A 26,334-nucleotide genomic window follows, 5' to 3' on the forward strand; every position below is an offset into this window, starting at 1 on the left:
ATCACATATTCCAGAATGTTGTAAGAGGGAAACTGGATTCCAAGGCTGAGATCTTGGAGGTCGAGTGCCGGAAATCAGAGTACCTTGCAGTTCAGATGCAGTCAAGGTATCAAGGTGGGGCGCCTTTAAGAGGAGGTATGCGTCTCGGTCCGAGAGTGAGATCCTGAAAGAATACTCTTGCTGCCAAGAAGATGGTCTTCCTCGCTCCTGGTGGCACCCCAGGGGGCACAGGCAAAGGCAGAGGAGTACGCCTATGGGGAATCCTAATGGGCCTGAGCCTAGTCATGTGCAGAACAACTGGTTTGCACACTGAGATCCCATTTCAGACAGGAGGACAGAGTCCTGTTGAAGAGTGCAGACAATGCACTCGGATTGTCCAAGAGGGACAAGAGGGAGAGGGAGTCTCAGCATACCAAGCCCTGAAAGATTGCATCATGGAGCAAGGCAGGTATTGCATCATGAATGGCACTCAACTGAAATTATGCAGATTGGGTGAAGAAACATTATGTTTCAGTCAAAAGGTGACAGTTAAGGGTGGGCTGTCAGAAGGGTTCAATCACAAAAGACAAAAAAGGAATGCAGGAAAGACATAGGTCCCTGTTTGTAACCAATGCAATCGAACTGTGTGGGTCAGAGGAAAAACTGAATTGGTTTTTGTAGCGTATTATCAAGTTAACCCATTGTGTTATGATAATACCCAACTTGAAATGTGTATAATGAACAGGAAAATGTACTGGGTTGGAAAGAATTTGAAATATGAAAATAAGCTCCCCCTGAACAGCGAGCCTGTCCTTGAAGCAAATGATGACAGGGCCTGTCTGCAATATGACAGGGCTTTCTGCTTCTCGAAAAACAAGGAAGGGATAGATCCCAAAAGCAAAATGAAGCAGATGGCTCAGGATTTGAAGAGACAGGAGTCAGAGTTGAGGAAAAGGAGGGTGGAGCAAGAATGGCTGAAAACTGAGTGAGCAATATGAGCAACTCAAGAGACAATACACTGACTGGGGACTACCTGCCCCAGATCGAAACTTATTCATTGACCTTGTCCAGGAAATTGCCACGGAACTGGGACTGTTGAATTGTTGGATTTGTAGGGGGCTGAAATCTGCCGAGAAGTGGCCTTGGAAAGGTGAGAGTTTAACCCCGGAGCAGTTGTTGAAATGGGATAACACCCAGGTCTCCAGGATGACACAGAGACCTGAGGGTTGGGTGTTGGACCAAAGGGTGATTGGAACAATTTGTATCAGCAGGGAAGGAAAAGAATATACTGAGGTAGTTTGGTATACCCTGTGTATATCCACATTTAAGCAGTAGGAGCAAAGTCTGGCAACCAGAGCCTCCTACAGGATATTGGAGTCAGAAAAGAGAGACAAATTGTGAATGGAACGATAAGATTGGACTTTGTAGGGTCAAAGGCTCCAGAGTTAACCCTTACCAATCCTTGGAGGAATTAAGAGAATATTGGAAGGAACCAGGCAGAACAAACATCAAGTGGAAGGCCCCTGACAGAATTTACTGGATCTGTGGGAAGAAAGCATACAGTGAGTTACCCCCAAAATAGAAAGGGTCGTGCACTTTAGGTATGATACTACCTGTGTTCTTCACTCTCCCCCGATCAAAAAGTGACCTGTTAGGGGCTCCCTTGTATGAGACTCTGAACAGGGAGAAGAGAAGTTTGAAAAAGAAATTCCCTGCCATGGGAGGCAGTCAGACATGGGGAGAGGAAGAATGGCCGGCCGAGAGGATAATAGAATATTATGGGCCAGCCACATGGGCACAAGACAGGAGCTGGGGATATAGGACCCCAATTTACCTACTGAACAGACTGATTAGGCTACAGGCAGTGGTAGAAATAGTCTCGAACCACACCTCAGTAGCCCTTGAGTTGTTAAGGCAGCAACACTCTCAAGTGCGGGCTTTCGTGTACCAAAACAGAATAGCATTAGACTATTTGTTGGCCGAGGAAGGGGGAGTGTGCGGAAAATTCAATGAGTCCGAGTGCTGCATTGAGATTTACGATTATGGAGAAACCATCAGAGGTTTATCAGCAGAGATCAAAAAGGTGGCTCATGTCCCAGTCCAAAAATGGAATTCCATTTTGCAGGCAACTTGGTGGAACTGACCATTTGATGGGGCCTGGTGGAAAAAGATAATATTCTTTGTGATGTGTTCAGTAGCTGGGGTCATATTCCTACCGTGCCTAATACCTTGCTTTATTAGGCTGATACACTCTGTGGTACAGGGCATGCAAATAGCAGCCATGCCAATGGACCTGGAGCTGGCTTCTGAAAATAACAAAATATCTAAAATCATGAACTTGGGGGAAGGAGAACAGGAAAGTAAGGCTGCTGAAGTCCTAGCAAAATTCAAAAATCAAATCAAAGGTGATGGAAACATTTACAAATTATACCAAGGGGTCCCACAAGGAGAACAGAACACAGAAAGAATCTGAAAAGTTCCCCCTCTCTTTGTAGGAAGCCCTAAGAGGTGAAGGGTAGATTTAGTAAAAATGTAGATAATAGATATAAGGGTTGTAGTGGGAGCATGAATTAATGTGTTTATATAGAAGGGGAGGGATTGTAATATATGTTATAAAGTAATTCATGCTTAAGGGGAGAATGTACACAATAAAAATTGTAAAATCCAAGGAACACAAGCAGCCCAGAGACAGATAACTACTCCGGAATTACAAAACTCCTGAAGGCAGCAGGAGAACAATGCTTTGTTTACTAAGAAAAGAACGTGGCCAGGGCGGAGATGGGCTTCCTCCAGAGCCATCAGGGAACACCCAAGGGTGATCATCCCTTGATAGATACCATCAATCAAGATAACCGAAGTCGCCAAGGAACATACATCTGAATACGCCACTTCCCCTGACATGATCAACGCCTTTCACTACTCAGGAAACAGCAATTGTCCAGCCCTGGACAGTGAAAGAAACCTTCATACATATGCGGGGTTACAAAAGAAATTGGGGTACCTCTGCCTCAGGCATAAAAAACTGTATAAAACAGCCCTGCTGGAAATGGCATTCGTGAACAGAGGGAGATCCGGTGCGATAGAGGTCGGATCTAGGTTCACCCAGCGCTGATCCCGGGCTCGACGCTGTCTCTTTGGCTGTGGTTTTTTGAGGACCGTATTTTGGTCGCGAAAATAAAATCTTTCGCATTTATTAATTTGGATTTCTGGCTGATAATTTATAACACTTTTCATTACATTAGTTAATGCATATTCATTAGGATTATACATATTCAAACATTCTTGTGAGTTCTTTTACATGTTCTGGGAATTCTTTTTGATGTGTTTGATCTTTGACCCATTGAGCAATAGTGTACATTTGATTTTTGTGAGTCGTGTATGTCATTTCCTCACAACATGTATGCCATTTCCTCACAATGGCAGATGGGGAATTATTGATCGCTGCACAGTCAATGGCAGGAGTCTTTTTCACATCCTTTCTTTCGATGTTATCTGTGTGGTTCCTTCAATGTTATTGAATCATACAGACAGTTTTAGCTTTTTCCACAGACTTATCTGAGTTTTCTCACTATTGTCAGCTAGTTACAAAGATAAAAACATTCTGCAAAAGTTATTACATAGCCTCTATTTTAATATTTTGTGAAAGCCTAAACTATATTTATCACACTAATATATATAAACTACACATGGCCAGAGCATTGGCTGCAAAAGCTGACAAATTATACTATATCCAAAAACAATTAAAAGTGATTAGAAAGTGTACTACATCACAATTGTTGCAATTAATACTAATCTGCAAAAGCTAATACATAACAGCAAAAGCCAATAACTATATTGCCATTTATAACATTTTCTATATATATTTTCTATATCTTTTCTCTCTTTCATTCTTTCTTCTTCTAGTTCCCTCTTCTCAGAGTTTTGAGTAACTAAAATTGGATGGGCTTGGAGTTTGCTAAGTTGGATGGGCTAATTTAATGCTTTGTGAAGTGTTTTATGTTGACTGAACACTGCTCTAAACTTCTGCCAAAGTTCTCTGATTTTTTGAAATTGCCAGTAAAGTTTTCTGTTGTTTTCACCCCTTGAGAATATCTTGACAATATTTCTTCTGTGTCTAACTCAGAGTACAAGAAAAAGCATAAATCCTTTTAAGAGTCTCATCAAGCAAGTTTTTTGGGGGCCTTACAGTGGTAAATGTAGAATGAGTGTACAAAACCTGAGATTAGTGAGGAACCCCATAAAGACAGTTTCATCCTTTCCCAATGAAATGTGGGGTAATGTAGCAAAAATGGGCACTTGCTTAACTTGCTGTTGACCTATTTCTCAGTACTTTTGAGAATGATCTCTGAATAATATATTTTTTGTACTGTTTCTCCTATTAACATTGTTTGTTGTTATAGCTTAAAATGTTACTTTGTTTTCTAAATCATTAAATTCATAAACATTTAAGTTAGATACCTGCTTTTCTAAGTTTAAAATGGCTAGAAGTCAGTACTGCAAAAAACCCAATTTATTAGAATCTTTGGCAAACACAACAAACCATTCCCAGCACAACTCCATTTGTAGATCAAAATGTTCATAAGGATAATTTAAGAAGACATCTCAGAATTCAGTTCAAAGGTGAGTATATACCACATGTAGATAGTTCTGCAGAATTAAAAATCAGTCCAAACTTTTTGTGTAAAATGCATAACAATCTTATATATCTCCTTATACATATTTAAAAGCTTAGATGCCCTTTCAGAGCTGTCTTCCACACAAGTGTTATTAGATCTCTTCATTCCCCAGAGTGGCTATGTAAATTTCCACTAATTTAACTTGAATGTGCATTTAAAGTAGGATAAAGTGTGCTTTAACTTGTGGTGTTTATCTTAATTTAACAAAAATATGTCTCTCAAATGTCAGCTCCAAGTGGAACACTGTTGGGGGTTAGGTTTTTTCCTTTTGTTTCTTTTTACTTAGGGACTTTTGTCCCATAAGTTGCTAGGAAAGAGCAATGACTGTGTACTTAAGAAAAACAAAAGAAGTGGCCAAGCTCAGAGGAGGAGGGCATCTGGCTGCACTTCTCTTATCTGAGGGGCAGAGATACCTCGATAACTGGACTGGTAAAGGACCCAGCTGGGGCAGCTGCTCTTTCTCTCTCTCTTTCTCTCTCTCTCTCTGCTTCGGAAGAGGGTGGTTGGAACTGCCGCCTGGGGGAGTGAATTCGCTGGTTCTTCCAGAGCCCAGCCCAGTCCTGCTTCTTCTACTGTGGGGTGAGCCTCTGCTCGTGAGAACAGTAACTGAACTGGGACACCTACATACCTCCCTAAAAGAGGGACTTTTCACCATCTGCTCGGTTGCCTGGGATCCTGAGCTTGCCTCTCCCTGCTGTGCTTGGAGCCAGGCAGCCGCTGCCCCATCCTTGCCGCTTCTTCGGCACTACTCCGAGCTTTCTCTACACTGTAGCCCCTCACCTCCTGCCTGCTGAGACGTCCCACGGTTCCACCTACAGTCATGGAGCTTCTGATACATGTCATCTACCACCCCAGGATTTTTGCTCATTCCTGCTGTTTCAGCTTGCTGCTTCCAAGAGTCCTGCTGGGGCACGTGGATCAACTGCCCCAAGGGTTTGTGAAACAAGCCTCTCTTCCATCCCTTCCCGTCTTGGTCAAGCCATCATTACCACGTGCTCTCTGAGCTCACTCCAAGGCACCCCCTGCAGCCCCGGGGGAATCATTGCACCTGCCCTGCCCACCAGGAGCCACCAGTGCCCCTGCCGGCTGTGACCATCACTACACTAAAGGGGAAAGTGCCTGCAGCTGAGAAGGCTGATACTGGGTTTCTGGTTCTATTTGTTGTAACTGCCATAGGTATTGTTGATTGTTTGCCTTGTTATACAAACTAGTAAAGAACTGTTATTCCTATCATCATACCTTTGACTGAAAGCCCCTTCATTTTCAAATTAAGCCCCTTAATTTCAAAATTATTGTATTTCAGAGGGAAGGCGATTACATATTCCATTCCAAGGAAGGCTCCTGCCTTCCTTAGAAGACACCTGTCTTTCAAACCAGGACAGAAACACACTAAAGAAAAAAAAAGAAGGTTGCTCAAACTGAGGTGCATATATGTCAGTATTCATTATGAGAGTCAGCTTTGAATAGGGTAGTCTGGTGTATAGACCTGAGTAACAGTGCAACACCAAAAAGCATGGAGATGTTAAAAAAAAGGATTTGTATTCAATGGAGTGACTTTCACAAGTAAATTTAAGGATTATTTGGAGAAAAAGGCACCAAAATATATAGGTATTTAAATTGTCAGAGTATGAAAGCCATTTACATTTTTTGCTCAACTGAAGTTATGGAAATTGTGACAATGATTAAGAGGGATGTGCAACAGAAAGCAGTAATTAATATCCAAGTGGAATAGTCAAGTGTTACATATATACCAGCTTATTGATACCAGTGGGACCTCAGCTACATTGTTGCACATATAATGCTGCTATACTCCAAATCTGGAAGAGGAACTGAGGAATTCAGAACAGTAAACTAGTAATATGGGAAGAGTAAAGCCTGAAAAGAATGCTTAGAAGCTTGATAACTTTTCCCAGGCTGTCAATCCTTAAAATCATAGAATGGTTGAGGCTGGAACCTAGTCCACATCTTCCCCCTGCCATCCCCAGCAGGGTCATCTGGAGCTAGTTGCTCAGGACCATGTCCAGACAGTTCTTCAAGAAGGGAGACTCCACAACATCTCTGGGCAAAATGTTGCAGCATTCAGTCACCTTCACAGTAAAAAAAATTAGTTTTCTGATGTTGAGATGGAAACTCCTATGATTTAGCTTATGCCCACTGGCTCTCGACCTGTCACTAGGCGCTACTAAAAGAGCATGTTTCCCTCTTCTTCATTCCTTCCCATCAGGTATTTGTATGCATTGATGAGAATCTGAGTCTTCTCCAGGCTAAACACTCCCAGCTCTCTCAGTGTGACCATCTACACCTGACCCCTGGTAATATGGTTAACATAACTAATGCCATTAGGCAAATTAGGCCATTCTCTGTGACTCAACTGGGCATATATCAGTCCCATTTTCCCTCATCAGGCCTTGAAGGTCTTGTGCGCTAGGCAGACTTCTCCCCTTTCCTATCAGTCTCCAGGTTCCTGGGTGCCAGGCTAACTACTCTCCTCCTTACTGGCCTTGAAGGTCCCAGGCACCTGGCTAGTCAGGTGGTTGTGACCCTGATACACAACAGGGAAGCTTAGCAGCACACATAGCACTGCCTATAAAATCAAGCAGTTAAATCTTAAGTGGGACTTGGACTGAAACAGCAGTTGGACAGCAGAACTTGTGATCCTCCAGTGGTCAGGGATGCCTCCAACATAATCTGCTCCTACTGAGGATTTAGTGACTCAAATTCTTTTACATCTTTCAAGCCTAGATTATGATTGTTATATTGATATGGAAAGTCACGTGTTAAAGATTTGACCTGACATGCAGAGGATCCAGGTGATTAGAAGGCATAAGCTAAGCTATGCCTTGAAATTCTGTGCTATGCTACTTATAAAATTGTGCTACACTGATTCTGCTTATTAAAACACCTGTTCTACTCTGATGATACCATTCTATGCTGATCATAAAAGTCCGGTAAAAAAAAAACAACTTTAATTGCAACTACAACTTAGTTTCATCATGATTCTGCCAAGGATTTCCAAAACAACCTGTCTGTCCCCATAAAGCCAGGTGACAGCCTTTTCTCATAAGAGAGGTGCTCCAATCCTTTAATCATCTTTGTGACTCTTCACTGGTCTCTCTCCATAATATCCATGACTCTTGTACTGGAGGGCCCAGAACTGAACGTAGTACTTTAGATGCAGCCTCACCAGTGCTCAGTAAAGGGGAAGGATCACCTTCCTTGACTTTCTGGCAACGACAGCCCAATGCAGCACAGGGTGCTGTTAGCCTTATTTGCCACAAGGACACATTGCTGGTTCATGTTTAGCTTAGTCTCCACTAGGACACTACAAACATACAGTCCTTTGCTGCAGAGCTGCTTTCTAGTTGGTGAGCCCCCATCATGTACTGGCGCATGCAGTTGTTTTTTCCCAGGTGTGGGACTTAGCACTTTCCCTTGTTGAAATTCATGAGGTTCCTGTCAGTCCATTTCTCCAGCCTGTCAAGGTACCTCTTGATGGCAGCGCAACCCTCTGGTGTATCAGCCATTCCTGCCAGTTTTGCATCATCTATGCACTTGCTGAGGGTGCACTCTTTCCCACTGTCCAGAGGTGTCGGCAACTTGGTGTCAAAAATATATTTTGGGCTATTCCTATAAGATTTTTCCCCCCTATAATCAAATTTCAGTATTCAAAATAAAGCTTTGTAATTTACCTTAAACAACATAAAATAATTAAGTGTTCACTGATTAGTATGAAATACTTTATGTGCTTCAAGGAAATTCACAGCACTGTGCTATTATTCTCTTCACTGCTCATCATGTCTAGTTTTGGATAAATTCTACTTTTTTTTTTTAATTTAGTGAGCAAAATAAAATTCCAATTCTAGTTAAGCCCATTAATTCAAAGCAGTCAAATCTATGAGCTAAACACTGACAAACACTTCTACTGTTCCCTGCTTCTTAACTACTGATTACAGTGTAAGCTAGTGTGTTTTGGAAATAAGATGCTTCCTCACAGACTTGCTTAAACCCCTGAGGAGGAATTTTCCTTTTTTGGTGAAATACAATTTAAGCATTATGCTTTACCTCAGTGAAATTCCATCTTAATGACATTCATACTTACATGCGGGAAAAAAATTGACTTAGCAAGCAAACTTATTTCATAAGGGGAAAGTATTATACCAGCACATATGGCCCAACTCTAAAATACTAAACCTTTTAAAATTAAAATACTGAAGAAACTGCTTCTTTGCAGTCTGAAGTCACATCACTACATTTTGCTCATGAGAATAAAATTTAAAGTCATGAGTTGCACATAAAGGATTTATTTTAAATGTTTTAAGGATAGAGTTACATCATAATTATAAAAATTACTTACAGAATTAAGTAACAGATTTAAAGTGTTCATACTTCTAAATGCAAAGAAAATAAAAAATAATGAAACCAAGCTTTAAAGATGAAGTCACTACCTAATTTTAAAATGTGAACACGAAGACCTTTGAACAATAAACATACCAAGAACCATTCAAATTGCACTAATGATATAAAATACAAAATGCACAACATTTTCAAGGAACCAGAAACTGTTTTTTACCCTAATTATTTTTCCCTGAAGCAACTGTAATTTATTCTATTTGAAGATAAATCCTCAATTTTAAAGAATTAATTTTAAGAAGATGGATACCTATTGTAATAAATAGGATTTTCCCCAAAGTATTTCAGTCTTTATGTAGTCCCACTTAGTTTAGGGTTTGGCATTCAAAAGAAAAAAAATTCATTGTTGTAATTATCAATTATGATTTTATTTATCCTTGAACAGAATACATGGTCCCTTCAAATGCTGTATGACATACAACTGGAAAATTACCTTTCGTTGGAACTATGTTTGCCTCACCAGTGCATTTAATCCTATTAACAACCATTCAAACAGCACAATAAGGAAATTCACAAAAAACTGAACACAAAATAAAAACAGAACAAACCCCAAACCTAAACATTATAACATGCAACTTCCATTTGTTACATTGAATGTTCTAACCTTCTAAGCATGCAAAAAAGGATGGTCTGCATTTAAGGTGGGTTTTTTTTCCTTTTTAAAAGTTTTCCATGGCAGCTCGACATCATGCACACACAATATACAACAATACTACAGCAGGTAAATGAGGCTAATAATTTTTATACCAAGATCCATGGCTTGTGTCATCACAAGACCTATGATAAATTTGGAAAGTAATGTTGAACCCCTAGAACAAGGGACCAACATGTAGTTACTAGGGTAATGCAAGCACTGCATGCAGATCTGAAACATGAGCCTTAAGTAAGCCCAAAACAGATGGGGCAGGGAGTGGAATAAGTCTCAAGTCTCAAAATGGTGGTTTAAGCTATTAAAAAAACCAACCACAAAACCAAAACCACCCCTCCACACAAATCTTAAGAAAAAAAAGATGAAAAGAAAAATCCCATGCAACAGACAATGGGGACATCTAAAAACAACTATAAAATTTGACAGTATATACTGTATAGATTATATTCTAATTAGCAAAATATGTGGTGTATTAGAGTGGCTTACATAAAACCCCACAAATGCAATCCAAATGCTAAAAATGTTCCAGTAGAGCTAAACCTCAAATATTTCAAAACAAACCTTGTTGTTACATCCTTAGATGTAAAGCCCAAAATTCATTGTACTATGTTATTAGTGTATTTTGTGTGTAATCAATACACTCATTCTTGTGCCACAAATATCAACTTGGGCTCATGGAGCCAGGCTCAGCTTTGAGATTTACATGCAGGACTCTTAAGAGTCAATAGGAAGCACATAACAGATCTGCAGGATGAAAGCACTGTGTTGCAAATCTGTTCATTTTGTTCAAAACACAATGAAAATTTACTGACTCAGATACTTGGTGCTTAAAGACCGGATTGAGAAGTTTTGAACTGAAAGACAATAGCCTGCCTTTGGTTGCCCATGGTGAAATACAGGACATAATGCAATATAGTAGCAAGGGACAAAGAATTGATACCATATTTATACAGTATTACCATTTAACAGCATAATGAGGCACAAGCCTTAAGGCTAAAGCATGAAATCAGGCAAAAAAAAAAAAAAAAAAGACAGAAAAGGATTTAAGCCACTGAGTCTTTGCTATTAAGAATGTTCACAATAGAGGTCAGACCCCTGATCTCTGATTAGCAGTATCTCTCCTGCATCCTTCCACTAACATCATCAGGTTGGATATCTACGTATTCCTTCTTTCCATCAATAGCGTTGACTGTATTCACATTCTTCACATACTGTATTTCTGTGAAGCAGTGGTTTGAAGCCTGTAGAGTTCTGTTTCAACATGAAAATTTTGTTGCTGTGCTGATCCTCATTACAATTATGATGCTTTTAAAAGTTGTTATTCTTAAAAACCCAAATACCCTAACCTTGATTTACAACTATCTTGCAAGATTAAAACTGTGAAAGGATTCTGCTGTTGTGGGCTGTTATTTGCATCCACAATCTAATGCAGATGACTGAACCACTGAAACAGCCTATAGCTCCCATTAGATAGTACACCACTGGCATGCATAACTCTAGTGTTCACAGAATGAAATTTATGTTAATGGCATACCTCAAAGCAAGTACACCACAAAAGGCAACAACAGGTTTAAACTGTAGATTTGTCTGGACACTCCTTACGTGGAAAAGCCAAAAATAGAATACACTGAAATTATACCTTCTTGATCCAAAATGGTTAAAAACAATAGCAAACCCCAGCACAAAACAAAGGAATACAGCAGACTGAGGAGAAGGCAACAAATGCTTCTCCTTCTCTAAAGAAGGTCCTCAGTGTAAAAGGACCCCCCTCCCACATAACTTGTATTTACTGTGTAAAAGATTAACTAATACTAGCTTTCTAAGTTCACACACAAACATCCAGGTTGCTAGGTTCTGATATTAAATGAGAGACTACTGATTGCTGATGTGTAGTCCAAAGTCTGCTTAAGTAGCATTATATACTGTTAAACTTGTGGCACCAAGCACTTGTATTCTGCTACAAAATGTGAATAACAAAACAGAACACAACATTTAGGATTAATGGCAGCTTTGTTGTGTGTATTTTACTGGTTCCTAAAACTTGTAAACACAGGCCCTTAACCTTCATTTTCTAATTAGCTGGATATACAGATTAAATATATTTTTATAGATTAAAGCCTTTTCACTGAAAGGTGCATAAGTCAAACACTTGATATCCTACTGCCCTGTGACTAGTAAAAAACACACAAGTATTTAATAACTTAATTTGAAACAGAATAGAAACACAGTAAATTGATGTTACGTGGGTTAGACACTCCTTACTGCTGCACAAACTGTTTAAACCTTTCAGAAAAGTCACCTCTGTCTCAACCCAGAAAACAAGGACTGCCAGTAGCCAAGAAATGAAATTTAATGTTGCAAAAGAAGACATATGAAAAATAGCAAACTACACTTGCATGTGGCAGTTGAACAGGTGATGCAAGGTTGAAGAAAAAGTTAATCTAAGAAAAAATTTAGATTACAATACTAGATTGACTTCACACAGCTTGAATTTGCAACTGTTCTTAGCTTTTAACTCCCTACCACCCAAATATATTGATTTCCTTCAAGAAAAGGAGCTGTCTTACACAAGATGTGTCATATTCACATAAATTTGTATTATTCAGAACAAAACAGTTGCTGGCAGAGATTGTGGGTTCGCAGGGACATCTAAATTTTCATTCAACTGAAAAACAGTCAAGTCTGTGTCTACAAATTTTACATTTAATAGTTCCACAAATTTGGCAGAAGTTCATGATGATGTCTAGGATGTCTTCACCAAATCATAGACATAAATATGGAAATCATCATCAAACTTGATGAAATAGACAGATGGTTTGGCTTCAACTTGATGAATGACCATGCCAGTCCGTTTTGAGCCATCTTCTTTGGCATATTCCACTTGTTTGCCTACCAGGCTGTCTACAACTTCACCTGGTTCTCGTTCTGCAGGAGGCGAATCATCTGTAATATGAAAATACATCGTACTTTGGTAGACATTTATGGATTTTTTGCGATATACAAAACTGCAGACTTCTTTATAAGTTAAGAAAGTCACAAGTTCAAAATGCAAAATATGTCTAAAGTAGTTTAGACAAGCGCCTATTGCCATGCTTCTAGAGTAGTCACAGATTTTATTTTTTAAGTAATACTGTTCACTTTTATGAATTAAAAATTAGCACTTCAATTGGTTAGAAAAGTAAATCTTTTGACATGAAAGTTTACACACCAATTACAAAAAATGTTTGTAGATAATTGAATTTGAGCCCCCAGCAGAACAAGGCACTGAGTATTTTTAACAGAAAGGCAGGTGTACTAGAACTCACTATCTAAAATGTCAATGCAAATATGTCATTGCAAAAAAAAAACATCTTCCAAGCTAAGTGTGACCTCCTTAATCAATAATGCTGTAAAAAGGAGCTTTCAATTTTACACTAGAATGGATACTGTTGTGAAGTTTAATCTTATTATTTGCTTTTCAAGCAAAATCTACCCAGAAGTATCTTTAAATACACAATTCACATTGTCTGTAAAGGACCCAAATTATTGACAAATTTTTTTCTTTTTTTTTTTATTAGCTAAAATCCCTTGAACAACACTGATTCTGCAAAAAATATTTCTAGGAAAAAAGCCAATAACCTTCTTTAAAAAAGAAAGAAAAAATATTCCTCCTAACCTATTGAAATATTTTTCCTGTTTATATGTTTAAACATATGAGAGAAAATGAGTTTTGAAAATATTAGTGCTTCTTTCCTCCAAGAAACTATTCAAAAACTTTCCAAACTGATGATGCTTACCCAAAATAAATTAACCTATTTTAGTTAGCCCCAAGACATTATTTTTATAACAACTGCTTCAAAAATATAACTCCTTGATTTGTGACACTTCTATAAGAAAATAACAATGGAAAGATTCTAGTTTGTCCATGTAAAAAAAACTCTAAGTGTAATCTCTTCATAACAGCATGCATATCTTTATCAAAATTAGGAATTATAATGGAAAAGGATTTTCCAGTATTTATTGCATATTTCACCACTGACTCAAGGAAAATATTTCAGAAATTGTTGAATACACATATTTTTTCAGTTGTGTTGTAACCTTTGCTAGTTTTGATACTTAAAAAGATACTTTGTCAACTCTCTTTTCCATACATAACCCATAAGCTGTATAATAATACAGAGAGATGACACTTTTCAGAATAAAAAAGTAACCAGTCTACTTACTGGAATCAGGCATAATGCGAAGGTCACCTTCTTTATAGTCATCTAAGAGTTGGTACATATACAACACAGGATCTTTCTCGTAGGTAATATAAAACCATGTGTTCATAATAGGAGCTCGAGCCAAGACCATCCCCCTCCATTCATCTTTTGAGCCATCCTCTGTCTCAAACATATGCTCCACAGCTTTGCCAATCATTGTGTCTGCCAGATGGGCATCACTAATTCGAGATGAAGCTGAAATGGTAGCAGTTCATAAGTATGTCCATTCAAAAAGTACAGAAATAAATCTTTACAAAACATAATCTTTATCCAGATTCATTAATAAATTAATTTGAAAGTTAGTCAATTCACATAAAAAACAAATAATGCCCATTTCAGAGAGCTGAAGATCAAAGAACAGCAGAACTCAAATAATTATTTTAACATGTTAACACTCTTTATTGACATTTTCCATCATTGCACTCCCCCCCAATCAAGCTATCATACTGCAAGGTAAAGGGAGACCAATATAAGCCACAGCAAGGACTAGCACCTGTATTTTAAATATTTATACTGAAGGGGAGGAGGAGGGGAGGAAGAGAGGCTAAATCACAGAGCAGCTGTATGAAGTTATTAATGAAGGTGTTAGGTTTGGTTCCCCCTAACCCCATTCTAGAGACTGCTACTGATTTCTTTGCAGTCAGGAAACCCAAGAGTTGATTCCATTAAAAAAAACCCACCTTATTAGTCAAACTTTGAACTTTACAGTTTGGAAACACCTGCAGTTTAACAATTCTGTGCTAATTATAAAAAACAATAAAGCCTTGTTACTAGTTAAGTTACTAGTTACTAAGTTATTTCACTTAGAAAATGCTTTTTTCCCCTCCACTTGTATTAATACCTATTGAAAGCACATTAAAAAAAACCCCAACCAAACACATAATTAATGTCAAACACATGCAAGACAGCATAGCCAGGATATTTCTTAGCTGGCTCAGAGTTTAAATTTTAATAGAAATATCGATGCTACATGTACATAAGCTCATTAGGGATAAGACTCTCAAAAAGAAAACCTGTGGAACTTTCTACATACAATTTAAAGACAAGAGACAGCACTAATCTTTCTGTTATCATCAAAACTTTGTGAACTAAAAAAATAAAAATTGAACAGAGCATTTAGATTATCTGCCATATACTGAAAAGTAATTTAATAAAATTTAAATGTTCTGACAACATATATACATATAGGAAAAAACCTCTTACCAACTCTGTCTGGAAGGACTTCAAGTGCTGAAACTCTTTCATCTTTGTGCAGTTCTAGTCCATACACACAATCAAATCCATCGTACTTTATAAGATAGAGGGAGGGATTTACAGGAACTTGATCAAGAACTGTGCCTTTCCATTGTGTTACAGGTCCGCTCCCTTCTCTCCAGCCATGCTGTATTCTGCAGCCTACAATGTTTCTTCGTGGCTGAGAAATAGGTTTGCTTGGTCCAACATTGTTTCTATGCTTTCTGTACACAGATACAAACATAACATTAAACAAGTACATACTCAAAATTCTACTCTGGACAAGAGCTGCATGCTTTAAGAAGGCAATATATTATACTTATATATAAATATAAGATACATTAATTTATACAGCTTAGTGCACCTTATTCAAATTAGGTTATAAAGAATACTACATTGCTCTGGTAAAAGAAAAAACCCACACTGAAAAGTAGTGGAATACTTTCACTATTTTGTATAAGGTTGCTTTCATAATAGTAGTTCCTAAAACTAGTTTGCTTAAGCCAAAAGAACTATTTTAGGCATTGCTACACAGAAAATCAAAAGTAAAACTTGATTGTTAAAACCCTAAATCAGCTCTGAAAGAGCAATGTCACCTAATAGTATATACTTTTGCTACCTTGTTGCTCTCCGCAGAACGGTAAACATAATTCCCTCACACCAATAGGAAGAATCCAGTGGAAACATTAGTGGTGGTTGATTAAAATTCTTCAGAGCATTTGTTTTCCCTAACTTGTCATCTGAAGGAAATTTCACTTCCCTCTGCACTTACAGGTATCTTTGACTTCAAGTATTTTTAAAGGCACATGGTAGCAACAACATTTTCTAACATTCCTTTTTAGTACAACACAAGAAAAATTATATGCAAAGGTCACTGCAAGAGAAGTGATACTCTCTAAGCAGATAATAGATTAAATATACTTTTTACCCTTCCTCATTTTTGTAATCTAACTTGCATAGGAAGATTCCTTCTGGTGAATGGCAGTTGCTCTGATAAACAGTCATGTAAGCTATTTGACAGTTTCAACCCACTAAAACAGTGTTACACAAGTTTTATTCTATTGAGTTAAATAAACCCAAACAGTAGCTTGACATTTGTGAATACAACATATGAAGAAACATGAACATTACAACATTACATTGGTGATAAATGTATATAATCATCTTTATTTTAGCATGTTACAATATGCATATTCATTCTTAGAATGATACTTAGTGGGTTGCCTGATTAAAATTCTCACAAATGTTAGCTAATTCCAAAATAAACGTTTTTATTAATTACCAGTTATAGTAGTCTTCATTTAAATGGCAATATACACATTAGAAGCATGCTTAAAAGCAACATCTAAAAAAAGAAAAATCAGTTGCAGAAAACAACATCCATCCTTAGATTAGTGACAGTGACCAAAGAAAAATGTCTCTAGGAACAATGAAAGCTCAAAGAACAACCCATGTATGCAAGAGATCCAAAAGACAAAAATAGCAATCTTATCAATGAAGTCTCATAATAAATCTTAAAAACCAATAAAAACAGTATATAAAATTAGTAATGCTGAAGATGTAATCATAACTCCATTAAAAACAAGATGTATAATTCCTTCAATAGCTTGTCCCACCTCAAGACTTTCATTCTTCATGAAAGTCTTAGCAGAGTTCCACAGTATCTTTTGTCTAATTTAACTTCTGTGATGATTTAACCTGATTAAGGAGATCAATCTGCATTCACAATTTATCTTGTCGAAGTTAGTATTATAGAAATGCTAATCTCTTCCAGTTAAGAGGAACTCCTCTGCAGAGTTGGTTCTAATTTTCCACAGAAACTTGAACATACGTTCAAATACTCATTCTTGCTCAAGTCTTACTTTAAAAAAAAAATATAATAGTCTCTGAAAAGTTTTATTCTGAATAAATGAGATGAGAGATCTGGTTCTTGGGCACAATGAAAATTACTTTATTTTGCATTAAATTAATCTATTGAATTTTAATGAATTGTGATTCCATTATTCCATTTTAAGGCATCCTCACAGAATAAAACCAACTGTTACTGAAGCTAAAAAGTTAAAGTTGAAAAAGGTAAAATAATACTGTTCATGTTTAACCACACAGTTAATTTCACTTTCTGCTTATAAATCATAACATTTAAATTTGCACAATTAAGTGGAAAACTTCAGTCACTTAAAAAAATATGACAAAAAAAAGCTACACAATACAGTTCAATTTGGTCACTACCTTTTAAAACACCTTGGAGAGAGCAAAAAGTGTCATAAATGCAATTACAAATCAAGGAGCAGCTAGGTATACTTGCAGTTCAAGTTTTCCTTTGTTTGAAGGCTGGTACTACTGCACAGCCACTCATTGTTATTTGTATCACTATTTGTTATAGCAGGAAATAACGATTTTCAAACAAATAAATTGCCAAAGAATTGGCATTTTTGCTTGCTACTGAACATGTCATAAGAAAGAAAACAGATTTCTAACTGACTACAAACAACAATCATAGAATGATCAGCTTTTAAAAATCATTTACATCCAATTCTTCTACCCCCTGCTATGGACATCTTTCATTAAATCAGGTTGCTCAAAGACCCATCCAAACTGACCATGAACACTTTTCAGTGATGGGGAATCCACAGTTTCTCTGGGCAATCTGTTCCAGTGCCTCACAACCCTCATCATAGGAAATTTCTTCCTTATGTCAAATCTAAACCTACCCTCTTTCAGTTTAAAACCATTGCCCTTAGTTCTGTCAATACAGACCCTGGTAAAAAGTTTCTTTGTCTTTTCATAAGCCCCTTTTATATATTGAAAAGCAGCAATAAGGTCTCCCCAGAGTCTTCTTCAGGCTGAACAACCCCAACTCTCTCAGCCTGTCATCATAGGAGAGGTGTTCCAGTCCTCTGATTTCATTTTCATGGCCCTCCTCTGGACCCACTCCAACAGGTCCACATCTTTCTTGTACTGAGGACCTCAGAGCTGCATGCAATACTCCAGGTGGGGTCTCATTAGACCAGAGGGCTAGAATCACCTCTCCTGTCGTGCTGGCCACACTTCCTTGATTCAGCCCAGGATACAATTGGCTTTCTGGGCCGCAAGCACACATTGCCATCTCATATTCAATTTTTCATACACCAGTACCCCCAAATCCTTCTCTGCAGGGCTGCTCTCAATCCATTCATCCCCCAGTCTGTATTGATACTGGGGATTGCCCTGACCCAGGTGCAGCACCTTGTACTTGGCCTTGTTGAACTTTATGAGGCTCACATGGACTGAGCCTTTTAAGGTCCCTCTGGATGGCATCCCTTCCCACAAGTGAATCAACTGCTCTGCTCATCTTGGTATCATCTGTAAGCTTGCTGCAGGTGCACTCAATCCCACTGTCTATCAGAGAATCATAGAATTGTTTGGGTTGGAAGGGGACCTTGAAGATCATCTACTTCCAATCCCCCTGCCACAGGCAATGACACCTTCAACTAGACTATGTTGTACATAGCCCCATCCAACCTGGCCTTGAACACCTCCAGGGATGGGGCATCTACAACTTCTCTGGGCAAACTGTTCCAGTTCCTCACCACACTCCCAGTAAAGAATTTATTCCTAATATCTAATCTAAACCTACTCTCAATTTAACCCATTCCCCCTTGTCATGTCACTACATGCTCTTGTAAATAATCTTGTCCCATCTTACCTGCAAGTTCCCTTCAGGTACTGGAAGGCTGCAATTAGGTCACCCAAAAGCCTTCTCTTCTCCAAGCTGAATAATCCCAATTCTCCCAGACTTTCCTTGTAGAAGAGGTGCTCCATTCCTCTAATCATCTTTTTGGCCTTGTCTAGACTTGCTCCAACAGGTCAGTCTCTTTCCTGGGCTCGGGATCCCAGAGCTGGATGCAACACTGCAGATGGAGGCTCACAAGAGCTGAGTAGAGGGGCAGAATCACCTCCCTTGACCTACTGGCCGCACTTCTTTTGATGCAGCTCAGGATACGATTGGCTTTCTGGGCTGCCAGTGCACGTGGCCAGCTCATGTCCAGCCTCTCATCCACCAGCACTCCCAAGTCCTTCTCTTCAGGGCTGCTCTCAATCTGTTCATCCCCCAGCCTGTATTGATATTGGGGTTTGCCCTGACCCAGGTATAGCACCTTGTACTTGGTCATGTTAAACCTCGTGAGATTCCCATGAGCCCCTTTCTTGAGCCTGTCTAGGTCCTTCTGGATAGCATCCCATCCTTCAGGTGTGTCAACAGCACTATGTTGTTGATAAACATAATGAACACTACTGGTCCCAGTATGGACCCTTAAGGGACACCACTCATTATTGATATCTACTTGGACACTGAGCTGTTGACTTTGAATGCATCTATTAGCCAATTCCTTATCCATGTAACAGTCCACCTATCAAACCCATGTCTCTCCAATTTAGAGGAAGGAATAAGTCCACAGCAGATAACATCAGTTACCCTTCCCTTGTCCACTGATGCAGTCACTCCATCATAGAAGGCCACTGCATTAGTCAGGCATGACTTGCCCTTGCTGAAGCCACGTTGGTTGTCTCTAATCACCTCCCTGTTTTCCATATGTTTGAATATGTCTTCCAGGCAGATATGTTCCATGATCTTACCAGGCATAGAGGTAAGACTGACTGGTCAGTAGTTCCCCAGGAACTTTGCACCACCCTTTTCAAAAATGGGTGTGTAATAACCGTGACCAGTATACTTCCATATAAGATAATAGTCAACTTTCTCAAACGTCTTTTTATATCAATAGTATGTTGTTTCTGTGATAAGCACAGCAACACATAAGTATGTAAATTTTGAGATGGTATAATGAGAAAATCCAAAATGTTTCCCTTCTGTTTTATTAGAATTATCCTTAAAATTTCACAAAGTTTTGTTCCTAAAGACTGGAATAACATTTCAAAGCCTTAGACATTCAAAATTTAAGTCGTCATATGTCACAGCTAGTCTGTAGCTGAGCAATTAATTTGGTTACAGACAGAGACCTCAAGCAATCACGTTCCATCTTAAGCTGCAGACATCTCACTGGTCAGGAAACTGTGTTAAGAGCAGACCAATGAACATTATAGACTGGGACGTTTCAAACCCCCTATATAAGGCTGGGTTCAAAGAATAAAGCTCTCTCTCTTGCCACATGGACCTTGGGTGTGTGTCATGTCTGTCTCTGACCCACCCCTCCATGTTACAGTCACACATACATAAAACACACAGAGCCAGGAAAAGCAAATAACGTCAAGTCCTGAAAACAATTCCTGATGCTTCAGTTATGCACTCATTGTAAAAGGCCCTTCAATTCCACTAAGTTTCAGATCCTCTTATTTCAAAGAAATTATAGAATCATTTAGGTTGGAAAAGACCTTTAAGATCATTGAGTTCACCTGCAAACCTAACACTGCCAAGTCCACCACTAAACCATGTCCCTAAGCAACACGTTACACATCTTTTCAATACCTCCAAGGATGCTGACTTCAACACTTCCCTGGACATTCTGTTCCAATGCTTGAAAACCCTTTAACTGAAGATATTTTTCCTAATATCCATTTACACCTCCCCTGGCTCAACTATTGCTTGTTATTTTGGAGAAAAGACCAATCAATACCCACATCACTACAACCTCTTTTCAGGTAGCTGTAGAGAGCTATGAGGTCTCTCTGAGCCTCCTTTTCTCCAGGTTAAACAGCCCCAGTTCCCTCAGCTGCTCCCCATAAGACTTGTGCTCTAGACACTTCCCCAGCTTTTTTGCCCTTCCCTGGATACACTCCAACACCTCAATGTGTTTTTTGCAGTGAGGTGCCCAAAACTGAAGACAGTACTCTAGGTGCAGCCTCACCAGTGCAGAGTACAAGGGGACAATCACTTCCCTAGTCTTGCTGGCAACACTATTGATGATACAAGCTAGGATGCCATTGGTCTTCTTGGCCACCTGGGCACACGCTGGCTAATGTTCAGCTGACTGTCAACCAACCCTCCCACATCCTTTTCTGCCAGGCATCTTTTCAGACACTCTTCCCCTAACCTGTAGTGTTGCATGGAGTTTGTTGGGACCTAAGTGCAGAACCCAGCACTTGGCCTTGTTGAACCTCAAACAACTGGCCTTGACCCATTCATCCAATCTGTCCAAATCCCACTGTAGAGTTGTTACAGTGATTGAAAAGGATGTGGGCAAACCAAATATCTCTAAATGCTACAGCCACCTCACTGGCCAGGACCTGAAGGGGTGTGGAGTTCAAACCAATGAGAACATCCAGACTGGGTCTTTCAAATGCCATATATAAAGGAGTGGTTGGAAAATAAAAGCTCTCTGTGCCACACGAACATCACACGAACATTGGGGTGAGTGGTCTCCTGAGCCTCTCACCCCCCCCCCCCCCCCATGATCTAACATAGAGTCTTTCTACCATCAGCAGATCAGCAGATCAACACTCCCAGCCAACTTGGTGACACCTGTAAACTCGGTGAGGATACACTTGATCCCCTCATCCAGGTCATTGATAAAGATATTAAAGAGGACTGAGCCCTGTGGATGATGTCGAATTGGTTTTTGCTTTTTTTTCTTTTATATATTTTCTATATTCTTTACATGTATATTTGTAGCTCTGTAGCCTATCATAGTATTTGTAGCTAGCATTTTACCTACTCTATTAGACAGAAGGACAAAATAAATTCCCCAGTGCCTCCAAGCTGGGGGTCCAAGGTTAGATTCTGTGGGAAGTCAAGGTTGAAACTACCTCTCTGAGATACATTTTTATAAACAAAGTTTAGTTACTATTTGAAAGAGGGGGAATTCAAAGAGGGTTGAATGGGGGGAGCATTACCTCACCACGTCTCTAATTGGGGATTTTTGTAATTTATGGTAATTTGCTAAACATATAAAAATACAATAGAAATAGAGCTAGAAATACAGCTAGAAAGCCAAGCTGGAAGCACTGTTCAGCTCATGACAGAAGTGGATATGTTAGCATTAGTCGGCTGCAAGCCTTGGCAACAGAAAGCAGAACCCTGAAGAAGGAATGCAAAAGTTAACAGTGTGCTTGGTACAATGTGCTTGGTAAGCAGAAATTATTTAAGGTTGCACATACCTGCACTAGTGTGTTCAAGGCTTTTAATTAAGCAATGTTACCTAGTTACATAAATGTTATAGTTGTGCTATTTTTAGTTACAGCTGAAAAGGTATATAAACTCAGCTGTGTGTATCAATAAACAGCTTCACGTCTGCAAACCATGGAGACCCTGTCTCTTTATCAATCGTCGTCAGTATACTGAAGTTCAGGTAGACAACATCCACAGCCTTTCCCTTGTCTACTAAGAGGGTAACCTTGTCATAGAAGGAGATAAGGTCAGTGAAACAGGACCTGCCTTTCATAAATTCAAGCTGAATGGATGTGATCAAATGGTTGTCTTGTATGTGCTGCATGATGGCATTCAAGATAATCTGTTCCATAGCATTCCCAAGGATCAAGGTCAGGCTGATGGTTCTGTAGTTCCCTGGATCCTCCTTCCAGCCCTTCTTGTAGATGTACATTCTATTTGCAAACTTCCAATCAACTGAGACCTCCCCAGTTAACTGGGACTGATGGCAAATTATTGAAAGTGGCTTAATGAGAACTTTCACCAGCTCCCTCAGTACCCTTGGATGGATCCTGTCCTGCTCCATAGACTAGTGTGTGTCTAAGAGGTGTAGCAGGTTGCTGACTATTTCCCCTTTGATTATGGGGGCCTCATTCTGCTCCCTGCCTGTCTTACAGGTCAGTGGGCTGGGTACCCTGAAGACAACTGGTTTTGCTATTAAAGACTGAGGCAAAGAAGACCTTCATTACCTTAGTCTTTTTCCTCATCTTTTGTCATTATGTTTCCGCCCTCATCCAAAAAAGGATGGAAATTCTCCTTAGCCCCCCTTTTGTTGCTAATGTATTTTTAGAAACAGTTTTTATTGTCTTTTACAGCAGTAGTCAGATTAAGTTCTAGTTGGGCTTTGGCCCTTCCGATTTTCTCCCTGCACAACCTCTCAACATCCTTGTAGTCCTCCTGAATTGACTGCCCTTTCTTCCAATGGTCATAAACTCTCCTTTTTTCCCTGAATTCCAGCTAAATCTCTCTGTTCAGCCAGGCTGGTCTTCTTCCCTGTCAGCTTATCTTTCAGCACACTGGGATGGCCTGAGCCTTTAAGATTTTCTTCTTGAAGAACGTTCAGCCTTCCTGGACTCCTTTGTCCTTCAGGACTGCCTCTCAAGGGACTCTTTCAACCAGGCCCCTAAACAGGCTGAAGTGTGCCCTCCACAAGTCCAAGGTGGCAGTTCTGCTGACTCCCCTCCTTACTTCTGCTACACCTATTGGGACACACGAGACAGATGATGGACTTTGGACTTGATTAGCATAAGAGATTTGATAACAGGATGCCTTGGCAAGAACAAACAGAGCTTTGAAGATTGCAAGAAAATTGGATCAGACTGGGACAGGGAAGAAGATTGAATCAACTTCTGCAAGCAAGAGATGTTTAAAATGTATAAGTTTGTTTATGCGATGATTAACTCAATCATTGTTTTAAAACATTACTAGTCTTCCTAGAATAAGTATATAAGCAGTTGTAGTTCACAATAAATTTGGATTCTTTGACCATTTCACAGAGTCCCCGTCTCTCTTCATTGCCGATAACACCAAGCAGGAACTTGTCACCATTGTCCCCTATCGCTTAAGTCACCACATTCTGCCAAGCAAAGACAGGATAGGAAATATTCTATATCATATGTCCTGTCTGCCTGACAGCCCTGCTGCAGGGAAGGTAGGGGGCAATTCCAGTAGTCTCTCTTTCACTCTCCCTGATACTCCTTAACAACCTACTCATCACGTCCTGGAGCTTTGTTGCTAAGCGGCGTAGTTCCTCTACCTGAGTGGACCTCCCCCAGTTGTGCTCACTGCTGCTGTCCAGTACTGGCATAAGAGTAGGATATGCCCTGCAGCCCCACACTTGGGTAGCAGCATCTTCCCACCAGAGCTCTGTCTGAATAACTGTGTCATTCATTGTGGGTGCAGAGTTTAGAGTGTTCATAGCCTTCTGCCAGCTGGATACCATTACTTCCTGGTTATGTTGGCAGAGCTACAGTGCCTTTTTTGCACGCCCTTCCCTGCAAACAGCCCTGTTGTGTCACTAGCACTCCATAGGGGCTTCTTTCATATGGAGGTGGGGGGGTTGACCACCATTCTTCCTGGCCCCACCCAGGTCTTATCAGCAGCTGTAGCACAAGTGTGGGCTCCTGGCGGCTCTTGTGGCTCCCCCAGGTTCAGGAATCCCCCCTATGCTATGGATTGTGCTGGCACCAGAGCTGCTCATCTCAGTGACTAAGTATTTATCTTGAAGACCCTAAACTGATAAGTGAAGTCTTGTAACGAGAAAGGGTTTTATTAGCAGAACCAGATCATGGAAAATTCAAAGAAATTTAGAAAAGAGTACAAATGAAGAAGAGTAGCAATGGTCAGTACAATTTCTATATTTCATGGAACCATGTAGAAAAATTATTAAAAATAGGGCCTGAATTAGAATTTTGATACTATTTTGATACTATTACAGTCTGTCACTAATGGGGGATAATATGATCAGAGAATTGTTATAAACTCTTTTTCCTTAATATTCAGACTGTGAGGCACATTACTAAAGACAGAAGTTGTAAAATAATTTCTGTCCTCCTTCAAAAGCCATCATTCAGTTGTGAAATTAATTTTCTTAGGATTACAGGTGTATTGGGCTTACGTGGCAAGGTTTTGGTAATGGACACACATATACATACAGACATGACAACACCTGCAGAAGTAGCCTCTAGGAGAGGAAGTCAGGCTACCCTGTGCCAGACACAGCTGGTTCCAGCTAGCTTGGCAATGGTCCCACTTACAGCTAAAGTAGAGACCGTCAGCAAAGTTTATGGTGCCTTTGTGAAAACATATTTAGCAAAGAGCAAAAAATCCACCACTGGACAGGCAGAGAAGGAGGCGAAGAAAAGGATCCATGCTGGAGCAGTTAGGTATTTAATGAAGGAACTGAGGCCCATGGAGAACCCACAGAGAACCCATGGCAGAGCAGAGTTTAACTGACAGGACTGTCTCCCCCACAAGAGACCATGCTGAATCACTTTCCTGACAGGAACTGTGACCTGTAGAGAACCTATGCCAGAGTAGGAAGAAATTAAGTACAAGAAGAAAGGAGTGGCAGAAAGCAACCATTATGTACGGACTGTAAACTCTCCTCCCTCATTTCCCCTGCACCCTGGGGATGGTGGTGAGTCTGGAGTGAAGGAATTAATTTAAACATGGGAAAGGAGGAAAGAAAGGTGTTGTTTTAATGTTTGTCTTCCTGTTTCTTACCACCTACTTAAATTTGCAATAAATTAATTTTCCACAAGTCAAGCCTGTTTTGCCTGTGATAGTGCCTGGTAAGTGTAGCAGGGCATCTCCCCCACCACAAGACCTTATCTGTTGCTTGTTAGCTGGTGAAATAACTCAAGGCATCCTGCCCCTCACATGATCTTCACATGAGCTTTGGTGAAATAATCAAGACAGCTTGTCTTGTAGTGAGATATTTCGGCGACATGGCACTAAGGCTTTCAGCTGACAATAAACATCTTGCTGTGGAAGCAAGATGTGGAAAGATAAGCTGGAATTTCTGACTGACAGGCACTTCACTTTACAAAGTATAAAAGCTGCACAAAACTTTCACAAAGCAGAAATCTTCTGCATGTTCCTTGGAAATGTGTGGGGCTTTGTCCCCAAAGTTGGGACACCTGCTTTTTGGTTACTCTCCCAGGAGTTGAGGGAAGGGAACCTGTGTACACTATTGTCATTTCAGTGATAATTTACATTGACTCCTAATCAATACTATTTCTTTGCTTGCTTTAATATAGGTACCTTAATGTCGTGCACTGTTTTATGTAATCTACTAGTAGTTCTTTTTGTTTTATACTGTGTAATAAGTAACTTTGTTTAAGGCCTTTTGTCTGTTATCTCCTGCTTATTCAATAAATAACTTATTTTATAATAGACCTGATCTGCCATTCTTAGAACTTGCAGGCCAGAGCTATTTTAGTTGCAGGCCACCTAAATTTAGGCTGCTGCCAAAAATCTGAGGCAAAGGCAGGGCTTGTCTGAAGC

General features: G+C 39.6%; 1 protein-coding gene across 2 annotated transcripts in view; it reads right to left on the reverse strand.

Moving 5' to 3' along the window:
* Positions 1–8,940: 8,940 nt before the first annotated feature.
* Positions 8,941–26,334, reverse strand: part of LOC139598952 (spindlin-Z-like) — a 106,969-nt gene continuing 89,575 nt past the window's right edge. For both annotated transcript variants that reach the window (XM_071445879.1, XM_071445880.1), the window contains 3 exons: positions 15,159–15,412; positions 13,917–14,150; positions 8,941–12,657 (listed from right to left, as the gene is read on the reverse strand). In XM_071445879.1, the coding sequence (XP_071301980.1) occupies positions 12,458–12,657; positions 13,917–14,150; positions 15,159–15,412 (688 nt within the window). In that variant the 3' untranslated portion in view covers positions 8,941–12,457. The remainder of the gene's footprint in view (positions 12,658–13,916; positions 14,151–15,158; positions 15,413–26,334) is intronic.

Source organism: Agelaius tricolor, unplaced genomic scaffold (assembly GCF_023055355.1).
Source record: "Agelaius tricolor isolate 1412-34295 unplaced genomic scaffold, bAgeTri1.0.p SCAF_21, whole genome shotgun sequence".
NCBI lineage: Eukaryota > Metazoa > Chordata > Aves > Passeriformes > Icteridae > Agelaius > Agelaius tricolor.